The 24631-nt window shown below is 65.5% G+C and overlaps 13 protein-coding genes across 13 annotated transcripts; 6 read left to right on the plus strand and 7 right to left on the minus strand.

Annotated features, from left to right (window-relative positions):
- Positions 1 to 276: 276 nt before the first annotated feature.
- TCP-1 (TCP-1/cpn60 chaperonin family protein) lies at positions 277 to 2506 on the plus strand (the record flags this gene model as incomplete). The annotated part of the gene is made up of 3 exons (XM_002499420.1): positions 277 to 315; positions 658 to 760; positions 927 to 2506. 3 exons carry the CDS (start codon positions 277 to 279, stop codon positions 2414 to 2416), a joined length of 1632 nt encoding a protein of 543 aa, XP_002499466.1. The 3' UTR covers positions 2417 to 2506.
- Positions 2507 to 2515: 9 nt separating this feature from the next.
- Positions 2516 to 3106, minus strand: MICPUN_56384 (hypothetical protein; the record flags this gene model as incomplete). The annotated part of the gene is made up of 1 exon (XM_002499896.1): positions 2516 to 3106. The coding sequence occupies one exon, from the start codon at positions 3104 to 3106 to the stop codon at positions 2516 to 2518; it is 591 nt and encodes a 196-aa protein (XP_002499942.1).
- A 205-nt stretch (positions 3107 to 3311) lies between these two features.
- MICPUN_113410 (argonuate group protein) lies at positions 3312 to 6991 on the plus strand (the record flags this gene model as incomplete). The annotated part of the gene is made up of 5 exons (XM_002499421.1): positions 3312 to 3598; positions 3755 to 4532; positions 4758 to 5518; positions 5799 to 6420; positions 6638 to 6991. 5 exons carry the CDS (start codon positions 3312 to 3314, stop codon positions 6989 to 6991), a joined length of 2802 nt encoding a protein of 933 aa, XP_002499467.1.
- Positions 6992 to 7170: 179 nt separating this feature from the next.
- TOC64-2 (chloroplast envelope protein translocase family) lies at positions 7171 to 8759 on the minus strand (the record flags this gene model as incomplete). The annotated part of the gene is made up of 2 exons (XM_002499897.1): positions 7171 to 8608; positions 8708 to 8759. The coding sequence occupies 2 exons, from the start codon at positions 8757 to 8759 to the stop codon at positions 7233 to 7235; spliced, it is 1428 nt and encodes a 475-aa protein (XP_002499943.1). The 3' UTR covers positions 7171 to 7232.
- Positions 8760 to 9026: 267 nt separating this feature from the next.
- On the minus strand, positions 9027 to 10813 carry MICPUN_56379 (axoneme central apparatus protein-like protein; the record flags this gene model as incomplete). The annotated part of the gene is made up of 2 exons (XM_002499898.1): positions 9027 to 10513; positions 10618 to 10813. The coding sequence occupies 2 exons, from the start codon at positions 10811 to 10813 to the stop codon at positions 9027 to 9029; spliced, it is 1683 nt and encodes a 560-aa protein (XP_002499944.1).
- A 349-nt stretch (positions 10814 to 11162) lies between these two features.
- Positions 11163 to 12239, plus strand: MICPUN_107801 (predicted protein; the record flags this gene model as incomplete). Its single annotated transcript, XM_002499422.1, has 1 exon — positions 11163 to 12239. A coding segment is annotated over exon 1 (896 nt), but the record flags the coding sequence as incomplete, so codon positions are not given.
- A 41-nt stretch (positions 12240 to 12280) lies between these two features.
- Positions 12281 to 13675, minus strand: MICPUN_56377 (predicted protein; the record flags this gene model as incomplete). The annotated part of the gene is made up of 1 exon (XM_002499899.1): positions 12281 to 13675. The coding sequence occupies one exon, from the start codon at positions 13673 to 13675 to the stop codon at positions 12281 to 12283; it is 1395 nt and encodes a 464-aa protein (XP_002499945.1).
- A 336-nt stretch (positions 13676 to 14011) lies between these two features.
- Positions 14012 to 17647, plus strand: MICPUN_79244 (divalent Anion:Na+ symporter family; the record flags this gene model as incomplete). Its single annotated transcript, XM_002499423.1, has 2 exons — positions 14012 to 14623; positions 16346 to 17647. The coding sequence occupies 2 exons, from the start codon at positions 14012 to 14014 to the stop codon at positions 17645 to 17647; spliced, it is 1914 nt and encodes a 637-aa protein (XP_002499469.1).
- A 90-nt stretch (positions 17648 to 17737) lies between these two features.
- MICPUN_56375 (DUF2008-containing protein) lies at positions 17738 to 18082 on the minus strand (the record flags this gene model as incomplete). Its single annotated transcript, XM_002499900.1, has 1 exon — positions 17738 to 18082. One exon carries the CDS (start codon positions 18080 to 18082, stop codon positions 17738 to 17740), a length of 345 nt encoding a protein of 114 aa, XP_002499946.1.
- Positions 18083 to 18243: 161 nt separating this feature from the next.
- Positions 18244 to 20085, plus strand: MICPUN_99086 (auxin efflux carrier family; the record flags this gene model as incomplete). Its single annotated transcript, XM_002499424.1, has 1 exon — positions 18244 to 20085. One exon carries the CDS (start codon positions 18244 to 18246, stop codon positions 20083 to 20085), a length of 1842 nt encoding a protein of 613 aa, XP_002499470.1.
- Positions 20086 to 20138: 53 nt separating this feature from the next.
- Positions 20139 to 21642, minus strand: MICPUN_105187 (predicted protein). The gene is made up of 3 exons (XM_002499901.1): positions 21528 to 21642; positions 21339 to 21368; positions 20139 to 21212 (listed from the first exon to the last, which is right to left on the minus strand). Exons 1-3 carry the CDS (start codon positions 21627 to 21629, stop codon positions 20262 to 20264), a joined length of 1083 nt encoding a protein of 360 aa, XP_002499947.1. The 5' UTR covers positions 21630 to 21642; the 3' UTR covers positions 20139 to 20261.
- Positions 21643 to 21819: 177 nt separating this feature from the next.
- Positions 21820 to 23523, minus strand: MICPUN_56372 (predicted protein; the record flags this gene model as incomplete). Its single annotated transcript, XM_002499902.1, has 1 exon — positions 21820 to 23523. One exon carries the CDS (start codon positions 23521 to 23523, stop codon positions 21820 to 21822), a length of 1704 nt encoding a protein of 567 aa, XP_002499948.1.
- A 421-nt stretch (positions 23524 to 23944) lies between these two features.
- MICPUN_56371 (predicted protein) lies at positions 23945 to 24629 on the plus strand (the record flags this gene model as incomplete). The annotated part of the gene is made up of 2 exons (XM_002499425.1): positions 23945 to 24211; positions 24259 to 24629. The coding sequence occupies 2 exons, from the start codon at positions 23945 to 23947 to the stop codon at positions 24496 to 24498; spliced, it is 507 nt and encodes a 168-aa protein (XP_002499471.1). The 3' UTR covers positions 24499 to 24629.
- Positions 24630 to 24631: the final 2 nt, after the last annotated feature.

Here is a 24631-nt window from a genome sequence, read left to right on the forward strand (position 1 = left end):
TGTTCGCGACGGGTAGGCTCGGGGCGCGTACGTTCATGATATCGACGCGGTGTGAGCCCTCTCGCTTCGGTGCGCGCTGGACTGAAGCGGGAAAACGGACCAAGCTGGAGTCGTCGCCGATACCAACCTGACGGGAGTGGAACTGGTCAGGTTCCTCGGCGCAGTTCAGTTCAAAAAGCTTCGGCCGGCCCACGCGCGTGGCCACTCTCCAAGGCGCCTGGAACGTTCGGCGGCCAGCGACAAAAGGTCGAAAGAGGACAGTGACATCCGGTCATCATGGCTGGTATGCCGTACGGCCTTCAGGCCATGCTCAAGGTGCGGCCCCTCGCGCAGATCGCGGCCCCGTCCCGCCGATGCCCCCCTCGGCGCGAAAACGGGGTGGCGGGCGGGAGTCCCTTTGACCCGGCGCCGACGCCCCCCGAGCGGATTCCCTGGACCCATGGGGCCGTCCCCGCGCTCCACGAGTTGCCAGGCGCAATCAATACAATCGTCGCGGCGATTATCGACCGCCGTACCGGCATCCGGGGCAGTCGTCGCGCGCGATCGCGCTCCCGCGCGTCGCGCGTCGGCCCAGATCTGAACCGGGACCTTTTGCGGCATCCAGCCTCCAAGAACCAATCGCTGACCTCGACCCCCGTTCCCTTTCCAACTACGCAGGACGGGCACAAGCACCTGTCCGGGCTCGATGAGGCGGTAATCAAGAACGTGGAGGCGTGCAAGCAGCTCTCCAAGATCACCCGCACCTCCCTCGGTCCCAACGGTGCGTGTCGCTCGCCCCAGATCTTCAAAAAAAAAAAACCAAAACCCCGCCTCCAACCGGCGGTCAACTTTTTCTCTGCCGATCGCCGGGGATCCGACGCCGCCGACCCGACGTACCCCTTCCCGCGCGCTCACCTCACTCCCCTCACTCGCGAACGAATCGACAGGCATGAACAAGATGGTCATCAACCACCTCGACAAGCTCTTCGTCACCTCCGACGCGGCGGTCATTGTCCGCGAGCTCGAGGTTGCGCACCCCGCGGCTAAGTTGCTGGTGATGGCGGCGCAGGCGCAGGAGCAGGAGATTGGCGACGGCACCAACCTGGTGGTGACCTTCGGCGGCGAGCTGCTGGGCAACGCCGAGGAGCTCATTCGCGACGGCCTCCACCCCTCGGAGATCATCGAGGGTTACGAGAAGGCTATGGAGCAGGCGCTCAAGTGGATGGAGGAGCTCATCATCCCCGGGTCGGAGTCGCTGGACATTCGCGACGTCGCCGCGGTGGCTGACCGCATCAAGGGTACCCTCTCGTCCAAGCAGTTCGGGTACGAGAGCATCCTGGCGAAGACCTGCGCGGAGGCGTGCATCGACGTGTGCCCCAAGAACCAGCTCAACTTCAACGTGGACAACGTCCGGGTGGCGAAGATCATCGGATCGTCGCTCCACGAGAACGAGGTTGTCCAGGGTATGGTGATTCGCCGCGACGTGGAGGGAACCGTGAAGCACGCGAAGGACGCCAAGGTTGCCGTGTTCGGCTGCGCCGTGGACACCTCCTCCACGGAGACCAAGGGCACCGTGCTCATCTCCAGCGGTCAGGAGCTCGAGGATTACTCCCGCGGCGAGGAGAAGAAGATGGAGGAGTACATCAAGCAAATCGCCGAAACCGGCGCGAAGGTTGTCGTCTCCGGCCAGTCCTTCGGCGAGATGGCCATGCACTTCATCGAGCGCTACAACCTCATGGCCATCAAGATCAGCTCCAAGTTCGAGCTCCGAAGGTTCTGCCGCGCCACCAACGCCACCGGCATCATCAAGCTCGGCCGACCCCAGGCTGACGAGCTCGGCTACGTCTCCTCCATCGACCTCATCGAGATTGGCGGGACCAAGTGCGTCGTCGTCAAGCAGAACGACAAGACCTCCCGCGTCTCCACCGTCGTCCTCCGCGGATCCACCGAGAACGCCATGGACGACATCGAGCGCGCGGTCGACGACGGAGTCAACGCGTACAAGGCTCTCACGAAGGACTCCAGGACCCTCCCCGCGGGCGGCGCCACCGAGATTGAGCTCGCGCACAGGCTCGCGGCGTTCGGACGCAAGCAGACGGGCCTGGACCAGTACGCCATCGAGAAGTTCGCGAGGGCGCTGGAGGTTGTGCCCAGGACCCTCGCCGAGAACGCGGGTCTCAACGCCACCGACGTGGTTTACAATCTCTACGCGGCTCACGCAAACGGCGAGACAGCCGCGGGCGTGGACGTGACCCACGAGGCGCAGTGGTGCGACCTGCAGGCGAAGGAGTCCATCGCGGACGTCTACCTGGTCAAGTGGTGGGCGCTGAAGCTCGCGACCGAGGCTGTGTGCACCGTGCTCAGGGTTGACCAGATCATCATGGCGAAGCAGGCTGGAGGACCCAAGGGCGGCGGGCCGGGCGGAGACGAGGATTGATCCGCGAGGGGCTTTGCGGAGAGAGGGTTGGATTCCATTCTTTAGTTCTTCTTAGTTCTGCAGCTACTACTAACACACTGTCATCACGCTAGACTATCGTCACCTCGCGTACTGGCGCGTCACCCACTCGCAGGTCATAGCCGGCTTCGCATTCGAGTCTTCGTCGTCGGTTGACACCGTGACGGACACAACCGTCTCCGTGCCGTCCGGTCCCTTTCCACCCGCGCCTTTCCCCAGGCGTCGCACGCTGACCAACTTCGCGCTGGCCCTCACCCTCGCGCCCACCTTCACCGGCGACACGAACCTGAGCCGGTTGAAACCCACGTTGATCTCCTGCGCGACCCATCCCATTCGCGGCAGCACCCCATCCATCAGCGCCGGGAGGAGCGACGCCGTGAGCAGGCCGTGCGCGATGGGCCCGCCGAACTGCGTCACCGCGCCCGCCCTGTGTATCCACTGGTGATCCTCGGTGCAGCGCGCGAACGCGTCGACGCGCGCCTGGTCCACGGCGAGCCACGCGCCGGGCCCGAAGCACTCGCCCGAAGCACTCGCGGCGACCCACGCCTCGGGGCGATCGATGGTCGGCGCCGACGTCGACGCGCGCTCGATGGCTGTGCCGCGCGGGCCGACGTGCGACGCGAGGGACGCGAGCCGTCGAGTCGCGCGCCGCGCCCGGTCGCCGTGCGCCATCTCGGCCCTCCCGGCGCCCGACCGAACCGCGGGTCTCGTCACGCCGCGGCGCCCAGTCTTGTCTCGCGTCGTTCGAAGTCTCATCACAGCTGGTTCAGTTCGATTCTGGCCGTCTGGCAGTCTGGGAACGGACGAGGAAGACTCGAAAGAAAGCGACGTGAGCGACGGCGAGGCGCGCCACTCTCCGAGCGCGCGCGCGGCGGTCATGAGCAGCTACGCGCCCATGGAGACTGATTACAACGGGGGCACCGGCGGATACGCGGCGCCCCCGCCGCCGCCCCACGTTCCGCTCCCGAAGCGAGCCGGCCGACTCGGGTCGTCGGGGCGTCCGATAACGCTCGTCGCCAACCACTTCTTCGTGGACGTGCGGAGGATGGTCGAGCTCTCCCTCTACGACGTCACCATCACGCCGCCGATGCCCAAGGAACGATCCGGCGGGCCGCGCGGACCCGCGCGCCAGCAGGAGCGAGTCCTCCCCGCGCGCCTGTGCCGGTGCGCCCCGACCCCGACCCCTCTCCGAACCCCGAAAGAAGGGCGCGTGGCGCTCGATACCTCGGACCCGCCGATGAAAAGACGGCTGTCCTTTCGAGAGTGACCAAAAAAACTAACTCCTCGCCTTCCCCTCCACTCTCCACTCTCCCTCCCCAGCACGGTCATGAAGGAGCTCGCCTCCAGGTACAAGTGGCCCCCGCTCGCGTACGACGGCAGCAAGCAGCTCTTCGCCCCCTCGGGCCACGAGGCTCTCAAGGAGGCGCACCGCCAGGACGGCGTCACCTACCGCGTCGAGCGTCCGGATGACCTTCCGGGCGACCCCGGGGAGGAGTTCCTCGTGCGCATCAAGTTCGCGGTGCCCGTCAGGGTGCGCGACGCCATCGACGCGCACCTCCGCGGCGACCCCGGCAGCGAGCTCATCCCCGCCGCGGCGTTCCAGGCGCTCGACGCCATCCTGCGGCACGAGCGCGCGATGAACCCGCTGTGGGTCTCCATCGGACGCAACTTCCTCGACTCGAAGAACACGGTGAAGCTCTCCGGAGGTTTCGAGGTTTGGAAGGGGTACTCGCTCAGCGCCCGGCCCACGCAGGGCGCCGAGGGCGCGGGCGCGACGCACCTCGTGGTGAACATGGCCGCGGGCGCGTTCATCTCCGAGCAGTCCGCGGTCGATCGCCTCTGCGTGCTCAGCGACGGGCGCGGCGGCGGCGGCGGCGGCGGCGGACGGGGTCGCGGAGATATGCGCTCCGGCGGTCCCGAGGCGCCGAGGCTTCCTCGCCTGCCCCTGGACGAGCGCACGTGGAGGGAGGCGCACGCCGCGTTCAAGGGTATCAAGATCGAACTGACGCACTTCCCCGGATCGCGACGCAAGAAGACGTGCCGCGGGCTCACGAAGCTCCCGGCAAACCGCCAGATGTTCCGCGACGACACAGGCAGGGTGAAATGATGGATGCGCGAAAATTTGTCTCCTTGTTTGTCTGCGACTTTCATCGGTGCTCTTTCATCACCCTGCTTTAGCACGCCGTTGACTCACGGCTAAAACAGGGCGATGCGAGCAGAACCAAGGGGACCTTTCGCCTCACCCTGCTTTTCTAACTTTTTTTGGGGTGAATCGTTGACTCTACTCCCCGGACGCGAAATCTCCGTCATCGACTACTTCCAGAGGCACCACCAGAGGCGACTCAAGTACCCCGAGCTCCCGTGCGTCATCTGCGGCACCTCGGCCAAGCCCGTGTACTTCCCCCTGGAGGTGTGCCACGTCCCCGCGCAGCGCCGGCAGCTCCTGCAGGATTCCACCGCGAGCGCTGAGATGATCCGCGTCACCGCCGCGGGACCCGACAACCGCAAGCGCGACATCCAGTCGCAGATGCAGAACTACGTGTGCAAGGACAGGACCCCGAGGGACTACGGCCTGGACATCAAGTCGCAGATGGTTCAGGTCCGCGCCCGCGTCCTCACCCCGCCGCGAGTGTTCTACAGCAGGGACCAGTTCCTGGATCCCTCGGGCGGCGCGTGGAACCTCCGCGGGCAGACCGGCCTGAGGGAGGCGCCCGACAGGGCCTCCGGCAACAACGAGCTCTCCCAGTGGGCGATCATCTCCTTCGACCGGTACGTCCGCCGCGACGACTGCTACGACCTCGGCCGCACGCTCAAGCAGAAGATGGAGCAGTTCATCGGCATCCGAGTCACCGCCGAGCCCATTTGCGAGTCCCTCGACCAAGGCGGCGGCGGCGGCCGGGGGTACCCGGGGGGCGAGAACATCGAGGACTGCCTCAAGCGCGTGGTTCGCAAGTTCCGCGACAAGCCCCAGATCGTCTTTTGCGTGCTGCCCAAGTTCGATAACAAGCACATCTACAACTCCATCAAGGAGTGCGCCGAGATCGAGATTGGAGTGCGGACGCAGTGCATCATGAACAAGGTAGGGTAAAGGATACTTACCGTATTCCCTTTATCGTGTTGTACCCCTCGAAGGTACAGCTTTTCCATCTCCCTGTTTGTCTGTCACGTTTTTCGCTCTGATACAAACGCGCCTATCAGTCGATAAAAAGTCGACGACAAACAGGGCGATGCAAGCAAAAAAGGGAACACGTCGTCTTTCACCCTGCTTTTCTAACATTTTTTGGTGGGTTTGATGACTCTACTCACCGTACGGTCTGGGCGGCGGCGGTCGCGGCGGCGGCGGCGGCGGCAGGGGCGGCGGCAGGGGCGGCGGCGGCGGCCTCAACGACCAGACCCTCGCGAACATCATGCAGAAGGTCAACGCAAAGTTGGGCGGCATCAACATGCTCGTCTCCCCAGTCACCAGCCCCAACGCGGCCCCGCGCAGCCCCACGCAACTCTTCTCCAAGGCGACCATCATCTTCGGCGGCGACGTCTCCCACGCTTCGCCCGGGTCGCAGGCTTCCTCCATCGCCGCGCTGGTCGGCAACATCAACCGCAGCTGCACGCAGTACGTCGCAAGGCTCAGCGCACAGGCGAACCGCAAGGAGATGATCGACGACCTCAAGTCCATGGCCCGCGAGATCATGATCGAGTACTTCAACTCCAACGGGGGCACCAGCAATCCCGACTCGAGGCCCGAGCGCGTCATCTTCTACCGCGACGGCGTGTCCGAGAGCCAGTTCCAGGCTGTGCTCCAGGAGGAGATCCCGTTCCTGCGGGCCGCGTTCCAGAGCCTCGGGGACGGGAGCTACAACCCCACCATCACATACATCGTCGCCCAGAAGCGCCACAACACCAGGCTGTTCGTGGCCAACCCGAGAGACGGCGAGGGCAGGAACAGGGACGTGCCCGCCGGCACCGTCGTCGACACAGGCAGGGTGAAAGTTGTCTTGAGGTCCCCTTTTTTCTTCCCTGAACAGAGGTTGTTTTCCCATCGTCCTGGTTTGTTCACATCAAAGTCAAACTTCAACAGACGACAAAAAGTCGTCGACAACCAGGGCGATGCAAACAGAAACAAGGGGACGTCGTTTTTCCACCCTGCTTTTCTAACCTTTTTTGGTGGGTTTGGCTCTACTCACCGACATCTGCCACGCGCAAGAGTTCGACTTCTACCTCCAGTCCCACTCCGGCATCCAGGGCACCACCCGCCCGGTCCACTACCACGTGCTCAAGGACGAGAACGGCTTCACCCCGGACGCCATCCAGAACCTCACCTTCGCGCTGTGCCACCTGTACTGCCGCTGCACCCGCTCCGTGTCCCTGGTACCCCCCGTGTACTACGCCCACCTCGCCGCGGGCAGGGGCGCCCAGTACGACATGGCGCAGGTCATGAGGGGATCGGACACCAGCAGCGTGGGCGGGTCCAGCGGCGGCGGCGGCGCGGGTAAGGACGACGCGCCCACGCGAAGGATCCAGCTGCACCAGAGCGTCATCAACAACATGTTCTTCGCGTGATCCAACGTGACGAAACGACACACCCTGCACCCCGACATGAAGCACACCTCGCGATTCTCACGATGAGGCTGACGCACGCAAGCAAGATACTTTGCTGCAGTTTTCCCAAAGTATCTTTTTTTTTAACGCCTCCCTCATCGGGAGAGTCGCGAGAGACGACGATTTTGCTCGACACTTTTAGTCTCTACCTTCGGTCTATTCGCATTATCATAGACTAGAGTCTAACGAACTCGCGACGCGCTCACTGGAACATGAAGCTGTTGCTGGCGTACTGCATGGGTTTTGAGGGAGGGTGCGGCACCGCGTCAAACTGCGTAAAGTGCGGCGTCATGTCGCTCTCGAACCGAATGAACGCGCCTTTGTTCCCCATCTGGTCGCAGTAGTTGGGCGCGCTGAACACCGTGATCAACTTGCCGTCGTGGTCCACCTCGAACCCCTCGTCCTTCACCTCGTGCGACCGGACCACCAGCTCCAAGCCGTTGAGCTCCAAAAACTTCTTCGTGACGTCGGCGCCGAACGCGACGCCCACGCCGCGTTTGCTCGGCTGCCGCCCGGGCGCGGGGCCGGGGTCGCTCCACAGCATCTCGCAGAACTCGCCGCTGTCGGGGGGCTCGTGGAACCTGTCAATCTTCCGCAGGTCGTCCAAGGTGACGCCGTCCCTGGAGAACAAACCCCCGTGGACGACGAAAACTTTCTCGCCGAGCACGACGGCGAGGGGCAGGTACTGAAACACCTCCTGGAAGAGATCGGCGAGCTTCACGGAGTACTTCGCCTTGACCTCGCCGTCGAAGCCGTACATCTTGTTCATCGCCGCCGTCTCGTGGTTGCCGCGCACGAGGTGGACGCAGGAAGGGTCCATGCACTTGTACGCCAGCAGCGTCATGATGACCTCCGTCGAGTAGGACCCGCGGTCGACAAAGTCCCCGTTGAACAGGTACGGGTTCTCCGCGCTCGGAGGGCCGTTGAGGTCGAAGATGTTGCACATGTCGAAGAACTGGCCGTGCACGTCACCGCACACGGTGAAGTGCGTCCCCTCCGGCACCGGCACGTCCACCAGCGTTGGCAGCGCCTCCAAGATGGCCTTTGACTGCATCAGAATCTCAAACGCGTACTTGAAAGCGATGGTCTTCTGGTCCTTGAATCGCGCGATCATGTCCTCGACGAAGGCTTTCGTGATCACCTTATCGTCGCCCAGCCGCGCGCCGTCGTACGTCGAGTCGATGACCATGGCGTCGACGTCTACCGTCGCCGAGACCTTCACCGTCTCCTCCTCGGGCGCGGCGATGGCCTCCTCGAACCTCTTCTTTCGCAGCGCGCCCTCGCATTCTTTCAGCTTCATGCGCCCGTCCCGGTCCTGCGGCTGCATCCGGCACACCGTCTTGAAGTCCTTGAGGGCATCGGTGAGGTGCCCGAGCGCGTACTGCGACGTCCCGCGGCGGTAGTACGCCTTGATGTAGTTCGGGTCCGACTCGATGGCTTTGGACGCATCTTCGATGGCGCTGCCGTAGTTCTCCAGTCTGACGTGTGCGAACGCGCGGTTGGACAGGAGGATGGCGTTGTTGGGTGATACCTCCAGCGCGCGGCTGTACGCCTCGACCGCCTTGGCGTACTTGTGCTCTGTGGAACGCGGGGGAAGGGGGCGGTCAGGTCATCGAAACCGCGGATCGAAAAACCTTCGGATCGGAGCGTGACGTGGGAATACCGAGAGACGCTCACCTTTGAACAGAGCGTTCGCCGCAGCCTTGAGAGTTTCCGGGGTTTCGCCCATACCGGCCGACCGATCAGACCGGAGAGGCCTATGCGGTGGCGCGCCGCGAAGTGAGCGAGAGTCACGCGAGGTTCGGGCCTTCAGATCGCGGTGGTCTCCAAAAGCGATCCGCCGTCAGGTCGTCCCGAAAATCACCAGCCTGCCAGCGAGTGCACGACGGACATGACGTTTCACGGCAGCCTGGGACGAAATCGACACACTACAGCTCACACACTACTACGAAGGTAGCTAGAGCTCGCCGCTAGTCCACTCGTGCCGCACATCTCATCAGCAGTAGAGGTAGTAGCTCACGACGTCCGCCGGGAACACGCCGTTGATCCGCTTCGCGTCGCGGACGGCCCGCTCGTCCAGCAGCGGCTCCGTCGGCGGCGGCGGCTCCTCGCCGCTGAGCTTACACGCCTCCAACGCCGCCGCCGCCTCCGCCACCGCCGAGTCGTGCTTTTTGATGACCGCCTGCAGCCGCATGAGCGCCCCGCTCGTGACGAAACTCCTCTTCGCCTTGACGTCGTCCATCAGCTTCGCGGCGAACTCCGCGAGGACGTGACGCAGGATCCCCGGCGGCGTCCGTTCGTTGACCATACCTTCCAGGAGCCCGAGCGCGCCGCTGTTTTTAATAACCGACTTGACGCTCGCCTTGCACCGATCCGCGAGCGCCTCGTTCATCGCCCCGCCCCCGCCTCCCGCGTGCATCGCCGCCGCGTACGCGTCCGTCAGGCTCTTCAGCGCCCCGGCCTTCGCCAGCTGTGCCGCCCCTTCCCTCCCGTGCCTCGCGACGCACCCGATCGCCCACGCCGCCGCCGTCGCCGAATCCGCGTCGGGCGCGTGATCCAGCGCCTCGACGAGGCACCGACCCCGATCGACGCCCACGACGGCCATCGCCAGCGACGGCTTGAAATCCGCGACGTACCCCAGCGTCTGCGCCGCGAACATGCTCCGCTTATCCCCGCGGTCGTACGCCAGGCACTGCACCAAGCCCGCGATCCCCCCGTCGGCGGCGACCTTCTCCGCGAGATCCGCCGTCTTGCACGCGATCTCTCGGAGCATCGCGGCGGCGCATTCCCGCGCGGACGCGTCGCTCTCGTCCGTCACCGCAGCCACGGCGTCCATCACCGCGCCCGTCTCCGCGACCATCGCGGCCATGTCCTCGCCGTTCTGCGCCATGCGCGTCAGCGACGCGAACGCCACCGCCCGCGCGGCTCTCGCGCTCTTCGGATTCCCCGGCATGGACGCGTCTCTCGCCAGCCTCGCAGCGCACGCTGCGGCGTCGCTCGAGAGCACGACGCGGCGCGCCATGGACGCGCCGTGGTCGCAGCACGCGTCGAAGAACCGCGCGCACGCCAGGCGCAGGGAGAAGGACGCGTCGGGGTCGGCGGAGGCGGCGGTGACGAGCTCGAGCACATCGCCGTCGCCGTCGTCGAGCGCGGATCTGGCGTGGGGCTCGCCAGCCTGGGCCACCGCGGTGAGACATCGCGCGGCGGCTTCCTTGGCGTCCGGGTCGAACGACGCCATGAGCAGGCGCAGCGGCGGGAGCGCGCCTTCGGTGATCATGGCGGCGGCGTACTCCGGCCGTTTCTCCGCGAGCGCCTGAAGCGCGGCGCAACCGGCGACCGCCACCGCGGTCTTCCCATGGGTCAGCGAGGCGACGATCTTTTTCAACGCGTCGGGCTCCGCGATCTCCTCGCCCGTCGCTTCGGTGTCCTGCGTGAGCGTCCGCATCGCGGCGAGCGCGGCGACTTGCACGCCGGAGTTGGCATCTGGAAACGAAACGGGGGGTTCGGGTTCAGCGATCGGCGCGCGGGTGGGGAGGGAGATGAGGTCGAGTTTGAAATCTTGGAGGGTGCCGGTTTTGGGCACGCACCTTGCACGAGGGGCGCGTGGAGCAGGTTGACGACGCCCGCGCGCAGCAGAGCGTCGGTCTGTCCGGGATCTCCCGCGGCGAGGAGGTCGTTCAGGCCGTTCACGAACGCCTTGCGGGCGAGCTCGTACTGCAGAACGACGTTGTGCACGTGAGCGTACACCGGGGTCACCGGAGGGGGCTTCCCGGGAGGAGGCATGTTGTTGCTCCGCGCGCCACGGTGTGTGGCGAGCGGGAAGCTTGACGAAGGCGCTCGACCTTCGCTCTGGCCGTATTTCGCATTTCGGCGTACGAGCCATCAGTCAGAGAAAGGACGTGAAATCTCCCCAAGAAACACCAAATACGCACGAAACCCAACCACGAAAGTATACCACGAAACGGGAATTCCACCGCCTCGGGTCCGAACTCGTCCGCGTCACCAAAAAGCGCGAAAACGTGAATTTCGTGGACATGAAGGACAGCTGTTATCTGATCGCGAAAATCAACCCCTGAAAAGTAGGGTTCTGACGCCCCGACGCCACACCCGGGCTCGCGCGGAGCAGGGTAAGCGAAGGATCCGGTCGGAGCGTCTCGGGCTGCGCGTGTGTCAAGTCGAGAGGCGAGAGCGCCGGCGATAAACGCTTCTCGGGGTCACCATCCGCGCGAGTTTCCAAGGGGAGGAGGCGATTTTTTAACGAACTCTCGCTCCTCTTTTTCGCCGCGCCACGAACCAAGATGGGGGCCAAGTTGAGCGCCCCCAAGGTGGACGGCTACGCGGATAGCTCCGCGTCCATGCGCAAGAGGTACCCGCCGCCCACGAAGATAGCCCACCACACCTACCTCTTCTTCGTTACGCCCCTGACGTACGAGCCGTGGGCCAACGAGGGCCGCGACGACGACGGGCTCTTGGGCTTCGTCATCGGCGAGCACGGCTTCAAGTTCGTCAACTGCAGGGACCTGAACGAGGAGTTCGTGCACTACCCCATGTCGTGCATCGAGTCGTGGGCGGCCACCGGCAAAATCTTCCGGTTCAAGTATCGCGACACGCATCACGAGGACCAGGTCAAGTTCATGCAGCTCACCACGCCGTGGACCCCCGCGCTCATTGAAACCCTCGGCGAGCTGGTGGAGATGAGCATGAGCAAGCGAAGGGCGCAGCAGATGAGGGAGGAGGACTTCAAGGAGTTGCTCGCGGAGCTCGACGGCATGGAAGATGCGCAGAGGGGCCCGCGCGTCGTCCAGTTCGCCAACTCGCACTGGATGACCGCGTCGCAGGGGGTGGAGGCGTTGAGACGAATCCCGTCGGCGACGCACATTGAGGACAGGGTCAAGGCGGCGGCGGCGATGCACGGCAAGCTGTTGACGGCGGAGGGGTTCGAGCAGATCACCGCGGAGTTTCCTCCCGGCAGCGAGGAACGGGAGCAGCTGATCGGGATCGTGACGCAGGCGATACCCAAGCCGGCGATCAGGAGGAGCAGGCTGTCGCAGTCGCAGTCGGCGTCGCAGTCGTGGAGGTCCCCGGAGCACCCAGCCATCGGGCGGCTGTCGGGGCGCGCCTCCACCGACTCCACTCGGAGCAGCGTCACTTTCGACATGAAGGAGGAGATCATCCCTTCGTCCCTAGCGCCTGATTAAACCCTAACCCTAATTAATCGATTCATTCGCCCTGAAGCCACGGGCGTCGTGCCTACCCCAAGTTCGCGAGGAGCGTGAGCCGAAAGTACGCCCACGCCCTGCGCCACTCCAACCCACCATCCGGCCCCGTCGCGCCCCCTCCAACCTCTCCGAGCGCCGCGATCATCTCGCTCCTGTGCTTGATCATCGCGTCCCTGCTCGAACACATCTCCGGGGTGCACACGTCGAACGTCAGCACCACCGCGCCGGGCCCCGAGTCCCCTCGTGTGCCGTCGCCCCCGAGCCGGTTGTAGAAGAATTTCCCGCGGTGATCGTTCACGACGTGCGTGACGCCGACGTCGATGCCCCGCCGCTCCCCTCCCACCTGGATCCCCGCCAGCACGAAGTTCGGTCCCTCCCCGCCCCCGTCCACCAGGTGCATGTCGTCGTCAGCCGCCAAGACGACGTGCGTCCGCCAGTATCCGTCGCTGACGCCGCGAGCGACGAGGGGAGGCGACTCGTCGGGGGATAGGACCCATAGCCGCGCCTGGAAGCCCCCGACGGCGGCGATGGCGCGGATCGTCTTGGGAAAGTGTCGCTTGGCCATCGCGTTTGGCTCCACGAGGGTGTCGTCGCACAGCGGCAGCGAGGACCAGCCGGCGCGAACGAGCCGCCGCGAGGGCCGCGCGTTTCTCCTCCCAAACGACGCCGAGCGGGTCATCCTTCGCCGCGTTCCCGTTCCCGTTCCCGTTCCCGTCGTCGCCGTCGCCGTTCCTCCGTTCCCCGAGGGACCCGAGCCGTCGGACCCGTCGCCGCTGAGCCTGTCGAGCCTCCACGCGTCGTCGTCGGCCGCGGCGTTATCGTCGCTCTCCACGAAGTCGTCCTCCGGGGTGCGACACGCGGTGGACCTGAGGAACGCGCCGAGCTCCTCCTGCATCGACTCGGTCCGTTCCTCCACCGTCTTGACCCACGCCAGGCCCGGGTTGGCGGTGACGCCCGCGGCGCTGGTATCTTCGAATCCCGCGGAGTCCGCGGACTTGGCGAGGTGCCGCCTGAGCAGAGCCGTGTACGGGAGATACACCGGCCGGCGACACACGCGACGCCAGAATGGCAGCGAGACCAGCGAGAGCGCCACCGCCTCGACGATTCCCAGCGGCCCCAGCTGCGCCGACAGGGCCAGGAGGCCGTAGAGCGAGAAGGCGCTCCACGGCACGAGGAATATGAGCCACCTGATGGCGTCCCCGAGCTGGAATCCATCGTCGAGTTCGGCCCCCGTCGCCTTCATCGCGCCGCGGTGCCGTTTGGTTCTGTGGCAATTCGGGGGACCCAAACGTCGACGATCGTTCTCGGGATGGCCGACTCGCTCGCTCGACTGGACTCGACTGCTGTGCACGAGTTGCGACGAGTTGCGACGAGTTGCGAACCAAGATGAACCCCATTGGTCGACGAAATCGAGGTGACTCGGCATTTGCCGCTTTTTTGTAGTCGGCGAGTGTAACCTCTTTTCTCGCGACCCCCTGCGCGGACCCACACTCTCGAGCGCGCGACGCGGACGGTTCGGTGGCATAACCGGTCAGCCGCGTATCGTTGCGAGATACGTGTGAGACGCAACATCCGTCCTCTGACCCCAGAGACGGCCCCGGATCAACCGTGCTGAGCGCTCGATCTCCGAGTTCGTTGGAAATCCCGCCCAAAGCAACCGGCGCCCACATTCGGCGCGGATTTGATCGGTGCAACGAAGGTCGCGTGGTGAGCGCATCCCGCCATGGCTGAGGCGTGGGAGGGATGGTACACGGTCGGGATCATGTTTTGCTGCTTCGTGGCGCTCATGAAGAACGTCGCGGGTCCCGATGTCCTGATGCTCGGGTCGCTCGCCATGATGCTCGCGGCGAATATCATGGACATACCCGACGGCCTGAAGGGCTTCAGCAACAAGGGGTTGCTGACCGTGGCGTGCCTATTCGTCGTCGCCGCGGGCATCAGCAACACCGGCGCGCTCGACTACTACATGAGTAAGCTCCTCGGCACGCCCAAGACGGTGGCGAGCGCGCAGGTCCGCCTCATGGTCCCCGTCGCGTTCGTCTCCGCGTTCCTCAACAACACCCCGGTGGTGGCCATCATGATCCCGATCCTGCAGAAGTGGTCGAAGAAGTGCGGCATCTCCCCGTCGCAGCTGTTCATCCCCCTATCCTTCGCGTCCATCCTCGGCGGCACGTGCACCCTGATCGGCACGTCCACCAACCTCGTCGTGGAGGGCATGATGCGCGAGAGGTACCCGGACGCGCGACCCATCGGCATGTTCGACCTCTCCATGTACGGCGTGCCCGTCGCGCTCTCGGGCTTCGCCTACATCCTCATCTTCTCACCGTTCCTCCTCCCGGGCGGCAAGAGGACGGGCGGCGACGCGGGCGGCGGGGTGGGCGGCGTGGAGGATTCCCTCGCCGTCGGCGCCGTGGTCGCCCCCGGGTCCTCCGTCATCAACCAGCCCGTCGCGACGCTCCGAGGTCTCAACGGCTTGTACCTGGTGTCCGTGCAACGCGGCGACATGCTCCTCCGCGCGGTGACCCCGGAGTTCCTCCTCGAGGAAGGCGACGTGCTGCACTTCACCGGTTTGATCGAGTCCATCGGCGAGGTGTGCTCCGAGCACGGGCTGTTGCCACTGACGCACGAGGTGGAGGAGCACATCGCCGCCGGGAAACTCGGGCCGGTCGCCGAGGACGAGGACGGGTCCTTCGGGAAGGTCAACGTACCCGGCGGCGGTAAGGCGTCCATCGTCTCCACCTCACCAGCGGCGCTCGTTTCGTTGCCCCCGCACCCCGGCAACCCCGGCAAGGCGAGGTCCACGGATACCTTCCCGCCGCCCCGCGCGTCCACCCACCGCGGGGGCGCCAAGCCGAGGAAGGGTTCCGATTATAAAACCGTGCTCCACGCGTTCAGCATGGACGACGACGCGCAAAACGAGGGAAGCAGGCGCGGCGGCAGCGCGTACCACTCCAACGCCTCCGACAACGAGGGCGGGTACACCTCCGCCGAGCGCGGCGGGTACACCTCTGCAGGCGGTTACTCCGGTTACTCCTCGGGCGGCGGAGACGATAAAACGCAAAGCGCGGATGAGATCGATCGGCACCAACCGGCAGTTCGACGACGGCGCAGGTCTTTCAACGCGAGCAACATGCTCGCGTCGGCGCGCCGCAGGATCTCCCTCGACGGCGGCAAGAAGGGGAAGGGGAAGGGCGGGAAGGGGAAGGGCGAGGATGACGAGTTTTTGCTGACGGCCACCGGCGACGTGCAGCGAGCGTCCAACTCGCCGATGCCCATCCACGAGGTGTTGGCCGCGAAGGATACGCCCGTGGCGGTGCGCAAGGCGCTGCTGGACCGCCACCAGATCCTCCGCTGCAGGGTCCGCAACAACTCCTCGCTCATCGGTCGGACCCCGGTCGACGTCGGGTTCAGGGAGCGGTACAAGGCGGCGCTCATCGCGGTCAAGCGCGGCGGCGAGGACCTCCGCGAGAAGCAGCCCTCGTCGAAGCTCGCCGACGTGAAGTTCGAGCCCGGCGACATCCTGATGCTCCACTGCCTGGACAAGTGCCCGCTCCTGCAGTTCCGCGAGCCCGCGATCGGCGGCGGCGGATCCGGAACCCCCGCGAAGGGCGGGAGCCAGGCCTCCTCGCTCGGACCCAGGCCCGGGGGCTCCACGCCGTCTCTCCCAGCCGCCGGGAACTCCGACCTCAACAGCCGCAGGAGCAGCCTCAGCAGGGAGGAAAGCGGCCGGGAGGGAAGCGGCGACGAGAAGGTCGTCATCGAACTCGAGGGCGACGACGACGAGACCGCGGGAAAAGACGGCAGCGACGACTCCGCGGGGAAGGGCAACTCGGGGCTGGGGCACTCTCGCGGTGACAAGCCCCCGCTCGCCGCGCCCGTCGCGTCCCGGCCCGCGGCTTCGGGTCAATCCTCCGCGGCTCAGCTGCTGGGCAAATTCTCCAACGAGGACCGCCGCGACTCCGCGTCGAGCGTCGAGGGTCAGGGCACGGGACACGGCAACGACCGCGCCAACTCCCCGGGGTACAGGCCCATGACCCCCGGCGCCGAGCGCCAGCCGGATCCCGACCTCGAGGTTCTCTCGCGCGAGGGATCCGAGGACATTCGCGCGATGACGGATTTCACCTGCCCCATGAGGGTCATCCCCGGCGGCGCCGCGGACGGCAAGACGCTCGTGCTCGCCGGCCTGAGGGGGCTGCCCGGCCTCTTCCTCACGGCGATCCACCAGACTGGCGCGGAGAGCGAGGCGATGACCGCTCCCGGACCCGATTACGTTTTATCGGGCGGCGACGTCCTGTGGTTCGCGGGTGACGCCGCGGGGATCCAGTCCCTGCGTCGCATCCCCGGCATCCTCGCCGAGAACAAGCAGGTGGATAAGCTCAAGCTCCACAAGACGGCCAGGCGGCTCATCCAAGCGGTCGTCGCGGTTCAGTCGCCGCTCATCGGGAACACGGTGAGGGACGCCCGGTTCCGAACCCAGTTCGACGCGGTCATCATCGCGGTGCAGCGCTCGGGCGGCAGGATCCAGGCCAAGATCGGCGACATCGTCCTCCAGGCCGGTGACGTGCTCCTGCTCGACACGGGCTCGTCCTTCCTCAAGCTGTACAAGAGCGATCCGGCGTTCGCGCTGGTTTCTGAGATTGAAAACTCAGCCCCGCCGCAGTTTGAGAAGCTCCTCCCGGCGTGTGGCACCGCGGTGGTCATGATCATAACCTTCGTCGTCGGCGCGCTGGACCTCTTCGTCGCGGCTCTCTTGGCGTCCGGCGTGATGCTCGCGACCGGCTGCCTGACCCAAAACGCGGCCAGAAAGTCGGTGAAGTGGGAGGTCATCACCACAATCGCCGCCGCCTTTGGCATCTCGGCGGCGATGGAGCAATCCGGCGTCGCGGGGGAAATCGCCAAAACGCTCGTGGAGGGCGCCTCCGGCACGGGCTCGGGCACCCCCGGCGTGCTCATCGCCGTGTACATCGCCACGTTCTTCCTGTGCAACGTCGTGGGCAACAACGCCGCGGCCGCGCTGATGTACCCCATCGCCGCGGGAGCCGCCGAGGGCCAGGGCGTGGACCGGGACCAGATGTCGTTCCTGCTCATGCTCGCGGCGTCCGCGTCGTTCATGTCGCCGTTCGGGTACCAGACCAACCTGATGGTCTACGGCCCGGGCGGATACGTGTTCAACGATTTCCTGCGCTTCGGCCTGCCCATGCAGATCTGGCAGATGGTGGTGAGCGTCGGCGTCGTTCTCCTCAAGGATCTCTGGTGGGTCGGCTGGATAGCCGCGTTTGGCGCGGTGGGAATAATCTTGGTGGTGAGGCAGATCAGCGCCAACATCGGGAGGGTGAGGGAGTGCATCGAGGCGCCGGAGAGTCCCAAGCAGGGCAAGGGGCTCGCGGGGATGGTTTGACCGCCCCGCACGTGTATTACTGCTACTTCTACTGCTAGCGTCTACTCTTGTTTTGCAACAGTTGAGAAAAAAGTTTGAATTGAAATCTCCTCACGATGCGAAGTCCAGGAGGAACTGCGGTAGCACCCTCTCCAGGTGAGTTCCGTCCACGGTATCCTCCCCATCTTCCTTCGCGCCCTCTGCGGCCCTGTGCACGAGCTCCGCCACGAACATCCTCACCACCTCGGCGCTCGCCACGATAGCCTCATCCTTGATGTTGAGTTTCTTCGCGGAGCCAGAGCGGTTGTTGGCACCCCCGCCCCCGGCCGGGCTGTCGTCCCCCGCGCCATCCGCCTCCGCCCCAGCCCGCTCGCGCTCGTCGTCCTCGTAATTGAGCTGGAACAGCTGCTGGATCAGGTCGGGCGAGATCGTCGCCGTGTGACGCCTGGCGGCCATCCTGCTCGGTGTGCCTCGATCTGACGAACTCTTCTGTGCTGCGCAGCTAACACTTAACAGCGGAGTCAAGCGTATCCGAGTAACTAACCCTAAGCGAGCGCCACACGCCGAGCGCGCCTACACGCGCGCATCTCGATCGACTTCGAGACGTGATCGCGATCATGGCGGACGCGGTCATCTCCCGCGTCGCTGCGACGGCCTCGTACGTCGCGCTGGGCTACCTGCTGCAGCGCGTCGGCGCGGTGAAGCGCGACGACGGCCGGGTGATGCTCCGATTCGTGGTGCAGGTGACCCTCCCCGCGCTGCTCCTGCACACGCTGACGCACAGCGGCCCTCTGTTCGGACCGGGCACCCCGCTCGTGTTTATGATCGCGGTACTTGCCAGCGCCATAGTCGCGGGCGGGTCCTACCTCCTCTACAGACGCAGACCCAGCTACGAGCGCGGTTTACTCGTCGGATGCGCCACGGGGGTCAACTTGGGCACCTTCGCGTACCCCTTCCTCGAGGCCGTCTTTGGACCCGAGGGGCTCAGGCTGGCGGCGCTGTACGACATCCCCAACGCGTTGATCGTCTTCGGCGTCGCGTCCGCCATCTTCGCCACGGAGGAGCGCAACACGCGCATGGAGGCGAAGGAACGCTCGGGGAAGCACGACGACGGTGGAGTTTACGAAGGCGAGTGGACCGGCATGGACGCGCAGGGCAACCAATACAAGCAGGGCGTCGGCGTCTACACGTACCCCAGCGGCGCCTCTTACGAGGGCCAGTGGAACAACAACGTCAAGGAGGGGTACGGCGTGTACAAGTGGGCGAAGGGTGGTAGCTACGCCGGCGAGTGGAAGCGCGGCACGTTCAACGGCTTGGGCCTCAGGTTTCTGAGAAGCGGCAAGTTCAAGTCGGGGCGGTTCGAGGAGGGCGAGTTCGTCGAGGCCATGGACATGGAGAAGAGCGACGGGGCCGCGAGCAAGGCAGCGGACGCCGCGAAGGAGGCGAGGAAGGCTGCGGAGAAGAGCAGGGGCGTCCAAGAGACGAACGCTCAAGCCGCGGCGAGGATAATCGCCAAGACGCTCACCTTCCCGCCGATGGTGGCTCTGATTCTAGCCGCCGTCGCCACGTCAGGCGGCGCGGGGGCGACCGCTCCGGGGGTCTCCGCCCTTCCCGAGGCCATCGCGTCGCTCATAGCGCCGCTCGCCGCCGCGAACAGGCCGCTGGTGCTCGTCACCCTCGGCGTCCTCTTCCAGCCGCTGCTCCCCCGTCTTCAGATGCGAGTGGTTGCCAATTTTCTCGCGACCAAGTACTCGCTCTCGCTCGTCGCGGCGGCGGCTGCGACAGCCTTCGTTCCCCCCTCGTTCGGCGCGATTCGGTTCATCCTCGCCGCGATCGTGCTCATGCCCGTGCCCTCGGTGTGCGTGCAATACGCGTCGGAGCACGACGCGGACGCGGTTTTGGCCGGGTGCCTGGCAAACTACTCGCAAGTCGCGAGTCTTGTTTTCCTCTGCGCCCTCGGCGCCTTCTCCGCGTCGCCCGATCCGAGCGCTGCGAGGTGGCTGATGCCCGCGTGCCTGCTTGGCGCCGCTGGTGCCGTCGCCGGGCTCGGGTTTCTCGCCGACAGGGCCCTGGCGCCGGTCAAGATGGTGTTCAGGGGGAAGGTGCCGGGCGGATCCAGGGAACAAGCCGCGGAGCTGACGAAGAAGCTGAAAAAGATTGAGATTTCCAAGCCCGAGCCCGGGGAGGAGGGGAACAGCGGCGCGGGTCCCACGGTGGCGAGCGCCGCCGGCGTCGGGAGGCGCGCATCCGCCGCCGATGGACGCGGTGGATGGACGGGTCGCATCGCGCGTCACGGGAGGGGGGGCGAGGGGTGGCGGGGAACTGGCGGGTGGTGGGCGGCGCCGCGGCGGAACCGGGGGGCGAGGCTCGCTCCGCGCGCGACGGCGTCGGCGGGGGCGAGGGGCGCGCCGCCAAACAGAGGGGCGGTCGTCCCGCGCCCGGCGTTGGCGTACGCGTGAGGGTCCGGCTCGCGCGTCGTCGTAAGAGGAGTGACTTATTTCTCAGTCGTCGTAAGAGGAGTGACTTATTTCTCTCAATTCCAAACGCCGGGGTGTCGCCCCGACAAGCTACGTGATTAACCTGATGCTATGTACACAGAACCCGACTCCCGCTTTGCGCTCTCCGTTTTTTTTAATCACTTGTCAAAGGTCATCGCCTCCGCCTCCTCGCGGATGGTGGAGTACAGCGCGGAGGAGAGGTAGCGCTCGCCGAAGGAGGGGAACACCGTGGCGATGAGCTTGCCCGCGTTCTCGGGCCTCTTCGCGAGCTCGATGGCGGCGAGAGCGGCGGCTCCGGAGGAGATGCCCACCATCAGACCTTCCTTGAGCGCGAGCTGCTTGGCCATCTCGATGGCGTCGTCGGATCCAACCTGGATGATCTCGTCGAGGAGATCGGTGTCGAGGATGCCGGGGATGAACCCGGCGCCGATGCCCTGGATCTTGTGGGGACCCGGACCGGAGCCGGAGAGCACCGCGCTCTCCTTGGGCTCAACCGCGACGACCTTCACGTTGGGGTTCTTGCTCTTGAGGTAGCGGCCGGTGCCCGTCACCGTGCCGCCGGTGCCGACGCCGCAGACCAGGATGTCGATCTGGCCCGCGGTGTCCTCCCAGATCTCCGGGCCGGTGGTCTCGAAGTGCACCTTGGGGTTGGCGGGGTTCTCGAACTGCTGGAGAATGTACGCGTCGGGGTTGCCGGCGGCGAGCTCCTCCGCCTTCATCACGGCGCCCTTCATGCCCTTGGCCGGGTCGGTGAGCACGAGGTCGGCGCCGAAAGCCTTGAGGAGGATGCGGCGCTCGAGGGACATGGACGCGGGCATGGTGAGGGTCAGGTTGTAGCCCTTGGCGGCGGAGATGAAGGCGAGGCCGATGCCGGTGTTCCCCGACGTGGGCTCCACGAGCTGGGTCTTGCCCGGGGTGATCTCGCCTTTCTCCTCCGCGGATGCGATCATCGAGAACCCGATGCGGTCCTTGACGGAGCAGCAGGGCTCCATGATCTCGAGCTTGGCGGCGATCTCGGCGACGCAGCCGTCGGTGACCTTGTTGAGGTACACCATGGGGGTGCAGCCCACGAGCTGGGTCACGTTGTCCTGTCGCACGAGGTTGGATTGGGCACGCGACGTCAGCTCCGACGATTGGGTTTAGGGAAGGCACACCGGCGAAATTAACGATCGGCAACGGTGACGGGGGTCGCGTGTCTCGGGATGTCAACGTACCGCGATGTTGACCTGCTCGGGCGCGGCGACCTGGACGTTTGAGGGAAAAAGGGATCGAACGGGGTCAGCGGCGCGCGAAGGAGGGCGGCGGTCGGCGAGCCGCCGGGGCTGGGTCGACACGTTACGTCACGAATTAGGGCGATTGGGGCTTTTTCGGCAGGCGCGATGATTGCGGTTGTCGGGACGCACCGCCTGGACGCGGGTCGCGACGCGCGCCTTGGAGGCGGTCGCGCGGGGCGCCTTTAGGGCGACGCCGCGGTTGGCGGTCACGGAAGACAGAGAAGCCATCATCTTCTCGGGTTCGCTGTTGGATTGGATGTCGCGATGTCGACGGCGGATATTTTACAGATTCCGGAACCGCCTCGATCTCGCCGCGTCTCGAGGGCGCTGGCTCACACCCGAGCAAGGCACGACTGGCGAGCAGTCACGAAAGTCGTTTGGCTTTGGTGTTAACCGATGCGGCGCTAATCTTAATCTTAATCTACTCGACGCGCAGGGGCGGGAGGCCCGAGATGGTCACCGGCTCGGCGGGCATCGGCGGCAACGACCCGTCCCCGCCCGCTTCATCCCCCTCGTCGTCCGTCACCGGCAGATCCTCCGTCGCCACCGACGACACGTCGCTCACGTCGTCGTCCGTGGAGGAAGCCGCCGACTGAAACTCATCCGTCTCGTCGCTCTCCATCGCGTCAGCATCATCGCTTCCCGTCGGCTCCGGAGGCAGGGCGGGCGCCGCTTCGGGCATCGACGACGTCGTCGGATTTCGAGCGAACGCCCGCGACGCGAGCGACGTGAGCCTCGGGGAGTTCGCCGGCTTCCTCCACGTCATGCTCCGCCACCTGCTCTTGGCCGTCTTGGGCGTCAACGCTTTAAAGCTTCCGGGGATGACCTCGTCGTCGTCCCCGTCGCTGGACGATTCGTCGCTCGATGAGCTCCACCCGAACACCGCGTTCATCACCTCCTTGATCTCATTCCGCGCCTCCCTCTGCGCCGCGGGGATGGCCTCCTCCACCACCTCGGCCGCGAGCTCGTCGATCATCCCGTTCCACGCGTTTCGCACCGCGAGCGTCTCGCGAAACCTCGCCATGAGCGCCCTGGCGAAGGGCACCGCGCGCCAGTTCTCGTCGTCGAAAGCCACCGACCTGGCGCCGCGCATGAACGCGTCATCGCGCTGCGCCCGTAACGTCCTGAGCTCCGGCTCGTACTCCCGCATGACGTTCATCTCCGCCTCCCTCGTCGCCCTCGCAGACATGGCCCTCGCTACGCCGGCGACTGTCTCGAGGCGATCTCGCTCGGCGTTCAACGCCGCGAGGTGTCGCTCGGTCCTCCCACCGAAGTTGGCGGCGTTGCACGCGCCACCGCCGCGACGCAGGGTATCGTGCGCGCCGTCCCTCTGCACCGCGAGCTCGTGTTGCACCTCGCGAATCCCTCGCACGGCGGCGGCGACGGTCGCGAGGAGAAACGTTCGCGTCGTCGAAGCCGCGGCGACGGCGGCGTCGTAGGCGTCCCTCGTCGCCCTCGCGCGCTTGATCTCCTGCGCGACCCGTGGCTTGTGGACGATGGGATCCAGCCTGAGCTCAGCCTGGATCGCGGCGGCGACGCCCGGGACGTCCGCGAGGGTCGTCGCGGCTGCCCTGAGCGCGTCTCGCCTGGCGACGACGGGCTCCGCGCTCTCAATCGCGGCGTCCAATTTGCCGATGGCGTCGCCGAGGGCCTCGATGCCCGCGGCGGTCTTGGACGTCCTCGCCGTGGGGTCGACCTGCAGCGCGTTTAACGTCGCCCTGAAGCTTCGCAGACGCCTGAGTCGTTGGGCCTCTCGGTCGAAGATGCGATCCTCGAGCCTGTCGAGCGCCTCTTTCGTCGGCGGCTGATTGTTGACCCCGATCACCTTGGCCTTGCCGTGCTTCCCTCGCGGCATCGACAACATACCCGCGTGGCTCTCGAGCTTGTCACCCGCCCCGACCCCGAGCTCGGGCTCCATCTCCCCGCGCTCGGGTTCCATGCTGGGCTGCAGCATCATCGCCTCGCACGCGCACCACCGCTTCGCCAGCGACTCGGCTCGCTCCGCAATTGTCCCCGTCTCCGAGACGGCCGACTCTGGCGATCCATCCGCACTCGGCAAGGGCGGCAGCCCCGACGTGGACTCGGCGCCTCCCTCCGCCTTTGATTTGGACTGCAGGCAGCCCATATCCGCCCTCGCGTGGGCGGCGCCCTACGGCTATCGGCGTGCTCCGCGCCCAGGTTTCTGCGTGCCGATTATCAACAATTTTCACGTCAGCTTTCCGAGAGCATCTGTCACTCGCGCATGATTTCGTGGACCTAACCTGCACCAGTCCACAGCCGCGCAGTGTGCGTTTCGACCCGGATTCGACCTCCCCATTCGCCAATCTCGCGCCAAATTGATGCTGACCGGGATAGATACTCCAGTCAGCGAGTGTTGAAACCATTCGCCCCCGCGCGTCGGGAGGGAGTCAGCCGCAAACCCGCAACCCCCGCGCGTTATAGAACGGCCGGTCATGAGCTCCCCCTCGGCCTCCTCCAAGCTCACGGGCAACAGGTGAGGTTCAACGCCTTCAACCCCGCGCCCCGTCGGTCACCCCTCTGAAAAAATGCCAAAAAACCAAGAGAAAACCCGAGGATGGGTTTGCCGAACCGCGTCGCTGTTTGAACTGCCGGGACCCTCCGTCGTCTCGCTGCGAAACCTTCGACCCGCTCACCCATCTCGCCGCCCTTACACTCTTCGCAGGATATACAGTTGCTCTTTCTGCCGTAACCACAACGCCTATCACGACGACATCATCTCCAAGGCACGCCCCCGCAACCCAACACTGATTTTCCCGACACCTCCTCCTCCTCCCGCGACTTTCTTTTCCGTTGTCTCGACCGGCCGCTGACCACGTCCCCTCGACTCCCCACCTCTCAGGCGTTCCAGGGTCGCCACGGCCGCGCGTATCTATTCAACGACGTCGCTAACATCACCCTCGGCGGCAAGGAGGACCGCCTCCTCATGACCGGGCTTCACACCGTCCGGGACGTCTTCTGCGCGTCCTGCAGCTCGCTGCTGGGATGGAAGTACGATTTTGCGTACGAGCAGAGCCAAAAGTACAAGGAGGGAAAGTTCATCGTGGAGAAGGCTATGGTGCTGCACGAGGGAGGGTGGTGACTGTATCGAACGATGCGAAGTGTACAGTATGTGAAGAGGACAACGGCCGACGCCGTCGAGTCAGTCCGAGCGATCCGCCCGCGGCGGTGTGCAGCATAATAATTTTTTATGAAAATGCTCTCAGAGCTTCTGT

Source organism: Micromonas commoda, chromosome 2, assembly GCF_000090985.2.
Source record: "Micromonas commoda chromosome 2, complete sequence".
In the NCBI taxonomy this organism is placed as follows: Eukaryota; Viridiplantae; Chlorophyta; class Mamiellophyceae; order Mamiellales; family Mamiellaceae; genus Micromonas; species Micromonas commoda.

Excerpts from the sequence above, each read along its gene's own strand:
- MICPUN_105187 (XM_002499901.1), bottom strand. The coding sequence starts at position 21,629 with ATGATGGCTTCTCTGTCTTCCGTGACCGCCAACCGCGGCGTCGCCCTA. Across the intron at positions 21,369-21,527 it reads TCGCGACCCGCGTCCAGGCG|GTCGCCGCGCCCGAGCAGGT; the intron begins GTGCGTCCCGAC and ends TCAAACGTCCAG. Across the intron at positions 21,213-21,338 it reads CCGAGCAGGTCAACATCGCG|GACAACGTGACCCAGCTCGT; the intron begins GTACGTTGACAT and ends CTCGTGCGACAG.